Source organism: Pectinophora gossypiella, unplaced genomic scaffold, assembly GCF_024362695.1.
Source record: "Pectinophora gossypiella unplaced genomic scaffold, ilPecGoss1.1 Pgos_145, whole genome shotgun sequence".
Classification (NCBI taxonomy): domain Eukaryota; kingdom Metazoa; phylum Arthropoda; class Insecta; order Lepidoptera; family Gelechiidae; genus Pectinophora; species Pectinophora gossypiella.
This window is the reverse complement of record NW_026063234.1, coordinates 1335-5382: the sequence shown is the minus strand read 5'-3', so window position 1 is coordinate 5382 and position 4048 is coordinate 1335. Positions and strand designations below refer to the sequence as shown.

General features: G+C 36.1%; 1 protein-coding gene across 1 annotated transcript; it reads right to left on the bottom strand.

The window, feature by feature from the left end:
* Positions 1 to 426: 426 nt before the first annotated feature.
* Positions 427 to 3837, bottom strand: LOC126380857 (uncharacterized). Its single transcript, XM_050030443.1, has 3 exons — positions 1590 to 3837; positions 1177 to 1242; positions 427 to 763 (listed from the first exon to the last, which is right to left on the bottom strand). The coding sequence occupies exons 1-3, from the start codon at positions 1799 to 1801 to the stop codon at positions 427 to 429; spliced, it is 615 nt and encodes a 204-aa protein (XP_049886400.1). The 5' UTR covers positions 1802 to 3837.
* Between the last annotated feature and the right edge of the window lie 211 nt (positions 3838 to 4048).

Genomic DNA, 4048 nt, shown 5'->3' with positions numbered 1-4048 from the left:
ATCTAAAGAATTATGACCATCCAAATCTGGTGATAATATTCTGTATGAAGCTATTCGGTTGCGAAATGCGGACTCAATTAATTCAATCCCGTCGCTAAAAGGAGAAATATTTTTATTTTTATGGTTAGTGCTTCGTAAATGCCCCATCCAATGAACACGATCTACAGAGACTTTACAAACTGTACAAAACACCATTTTTGATAAGTATACTTTAAATATACAAAGAAAATGCCTCGCCTTTCATACGCTAACGACATAAAATTGCAATATACACAATGAATGTATGATTTACAATTATAAATTCATAGGTATTTGGTTGAAAATTCAGTGGAAAAAAACTACTAAGTATCTTAAAGTGAAGTTATATCAATGAACAGCAGCAGTGAGAGAAAAGGTTGTAATAAGTACCTGAGTAGTAGGTACTTATTAATATTCACTTATGAAGACGGGCTCACAATCTTCAAATAAATTATGAATCCGCTGCATAAACGATTGCATTTTCTCCCACTGCGGAGTCCCCCGATCTAACTTTACTTTAAGAGTAACTTCAGCCTCTTTCCACCGCTGATCTGGTTTAGAGGCAACAGCTTTCTCGGTGTTATACACCCGGAACTCTATATAGTACTCGCCAGACTGGTTGACGAGCTCCCGGCGCACTCGACCGTTGGGGACGCGGCTGGTCAAATAAGTCTGCAGCACTGCAGACTTCGACGTCCCCGAAGTTGCTCCCGTCTCAAACCCGAAGAGTCCTCCAGGGCCAGTACTGGAAACCGAAAAATACGAATAAGTAATAATTTATATAGGTTTAAAGGAACAAAGGAATAGCTGCACAAACGTCTCCGTCACCTTATTTTGAACTATGTTCATCATAATGATATTGTTCGTAATGTGTATAATGAATTATGGAGTGTAATAAAGATATCTACACAATTATTGAACCAGCTGTCCGCCCCGGCGTCGCACGGGTGCTCGGGTGAACAAAATACATAGGTATACGAGTAGCCTATGTTCATCAGAAATAATGTAAGATTCTAATGGTGAAAGAATTTTTCAAATCGATCCAGTAAGTTTCGGAGTCCATTCGATCCAAATACACAATTTGACAATCAAATCTTTCCTATTTATAAAATTAATAATGTAGACAAAATATGTAGAAAATTAGGTTTTGTTACATACCTCGATGAATACGTTGCGGTCGCGCCTGCCTCGTCGTTGGCGCTCGAACGCGACTTCTTTTTAGAACTGTAACAATAATGTTTATATTGAAACGATGCAAGTGTTACCGCCGTGCGCTACGATTTCCAATTAGAACGCTCATTATACCCATTACATTATTTTTATATTACTTTTGTTACTATTAATCAAGATACATAACATAACATATAATTATGCATGTATGTCAAAAGGGTAGAGATAGGGGATATGTAAGTTGTATTTGCAAATAGCGTAAAATTATCTCGAATAAAATAAAAGTAAAGTGATAGATATTAAAGTACCTATTTAATATTCCAGTGATGGGCACGACTGTCTCACTATTAACTTCTCTCAAAAGCACACAAGATTAAAGATAATCATATTATTAATCTTACCTAGTAGGCGTTGGGGTCGACTCCGCCGGCTTCCTCTTGCTCGCAGGCTTCTTTTTCAACACTTTTAGCGCAGACGTAGGCGCCAGCGGCAGTTGGGAGTCCGAACCGGATGAATATTCGTAGTTAGACCTGAAAATTAAGAAATCGGTTAGGTACATGGTATTTAAAATGTTGTGTAAATTTATTATGTAAAAAACTCCAACATAATACATAAACTAAAAGTAAATGTAAATACTTACTAACATTTTAACAAACTTTCTTGAAGAAAAGCACTGAAGATGAAAATAACACGGATGAGGATACCACAATTGTGGACAATTGGGAATCGATCAAAGGAATGAGTAAAGTTTAATGATTTTTCCTATTTTATAGAAAAACAATACAAATCCGTGCAAAACTGAATTATGCAAAATAAAACCTTAAATGCAAGACAATAACGGATTATGCATTGCATATTTCAAATTTTTGCATTTTGGACGCGTAGTCATCGCTAAAATGCTTAGTTGCTATTCTCACGAACAAACGAGTTAGTCGCAACACTTTGTAAAATGATACACCGCATATTCATATTAATTAGGTATTTATTACACAGACGTAAACTTACACCTATTTCCGATGACGCAGTACGACGATGGCTCAGTGGTTAAGAGTTTGATGTTCAATGTAGGTATATGTTACAAGTTCGATTCTCTACATACATTTTTTTTCTGACTAAATTATGTACATTGAATATAAACGATAATCTTACGAAGAGGAATATCATGAATATACCTGCATACTGGTTGTGATGATTATATAATCACGATCTAGTTGTACATTAGGTAGGTACCTAAGTTGTAATGAACAAGGAGTGCAACGTTTCAATACTGATATTTTAAATAATATTAACCTTATTTCAACCTGCTTTGAATCGAACAATAAGTCGAACGTTATAATCACCATCATCATTACAGTTGAACAAAAACATAACAATATTTGAGTAAACGCAAAGCATTGATTCTGCATGATGAATCAAAAGTGAAAACTTGTTCACCTTCTTCATAATGTATTGTAGGTAAACCTGTACCCTGCAATAAAAATAATTTATCAAGCGAAGTCAGTAACTGAAACTAGTTGTTTATTAAAAAGTTTCCCACGAGTCAGAGGATACCTGATTGATATAATATATGGTATAGTATAGCCCACATTCCTCAATGCATACGAGGCACAATCTGTGTAATGTGTAATGTAATTCAGTATAGATTTTTGCCTTGACCGGGCATGACAAGTGAGCTAGAGAGTGATTTTGATTCTTTTATAAATCGTTAAATTAATTGATCACACTATTAGGAAAAAGCTTCCGCTATGGGAATTATATCATGTAAGTCAAATTCATTATGTTATTACAATTTGCTGTCCTTGAATCTAATTACGACTCACGCCAATTTGGACAGAATTTCTGACACCCATGTGGTAATTTTTGGGTCACACATTGTATCGTCACTTTTATGTCTAATTCTAGAGATCGTTGAGCCAATCTGGCATTGAATGACAGAATCGAAGCTGTTCTTGAATTTAATGACGACTCGCGCCAATCTGGATAGAATTTCTAACACCCATGTGGTAATTTTTGGGTCACACATTGTATCGTCATTTTTATGTCTAATTCTAGAGATCGTTGAGCCAATATGGCATTGAATGACAGGACCGAAGCGGTTCTTGAATTTAATGACGACTCGCGCCAATCTGGATAGAATTTCTAACACCCATGTGGTAATTTTTGGGTCACACATTGTATCGTCACTTTTATGTCTAATTCTAGAGATCGTTGAGCCAATCTGGTATTGAATGACAGGTTCGAAGCTGATCTTGAATTCAATGACGACTCGCGCCAATCTGGATAGAATTTCTGACATCCTTGTGGTAATTTTTGGGTCACACATTGTATCGTCACTTTATATCATAATTCTAGAGATCGTTGAGCCAATCTGGTATTGAATGACAGGACCGAAGCTGTTCTTGAATTCAATGACGACTCGCGCCAATCTGGATAGAATTTCTGATATTTTCGTATGGTACTTTGTGGGTCTCAAATTATATTATCACTTTAAGTATATCATAATTCTAGAGATCGTTGAGCCAATCTGGTATTGAATGACAGGACCGAAGCTGTTCCTGAATTCAATGACGACTCGCGCCAATCTGGATAGAATTTCTGATATTTTCGTATGGCACTTTGTGAGTCTCAATTATATTATCACTTTATGTCATAATTCTAGAGTTCGTTGAGCCAATCTGGTATTAAATGACAGGACCGAAGCTGTTCTTGAATTCAATGACGACTCGCGCCAATCTGGATAGAATTTCTGATATTTTCGTATGGCACTTTGTGAGTCTCAATTATATTATCACTTTATGTCATAATTCTAGAGATCGTTGAGCCAATCTGGTATTAAATGACAGGACCGAAGCTGTTCTTG

What these genes read in the sequence shown, in the direction of transcription:
- LOC126380857 (XM_050030443.1), bottom strand. Translation starts at nt 1,801, where the DNA reads ATGTATTATGTTGGAGTTTTTTACATAATAAATTTACACAACATTTTA. An exon ending in TCGACCCCAACGCCTACTAG is followed by an intron (nt 1,243 to 1,589) that starts GTAAGATTAATA and finishes TTATTGTTACAG; the next exon opens with TTCTAAAAAGAAGTCGCGTT. An exon ending in ACCGCAACGTATTCATCGAG is followed by an intron (nt 764 to 1,176) that starts GTATGTAACAAA and finishes TTCGGTTTCCAG; the next exon opens with TACTGGCCCTGGAGGACTCT.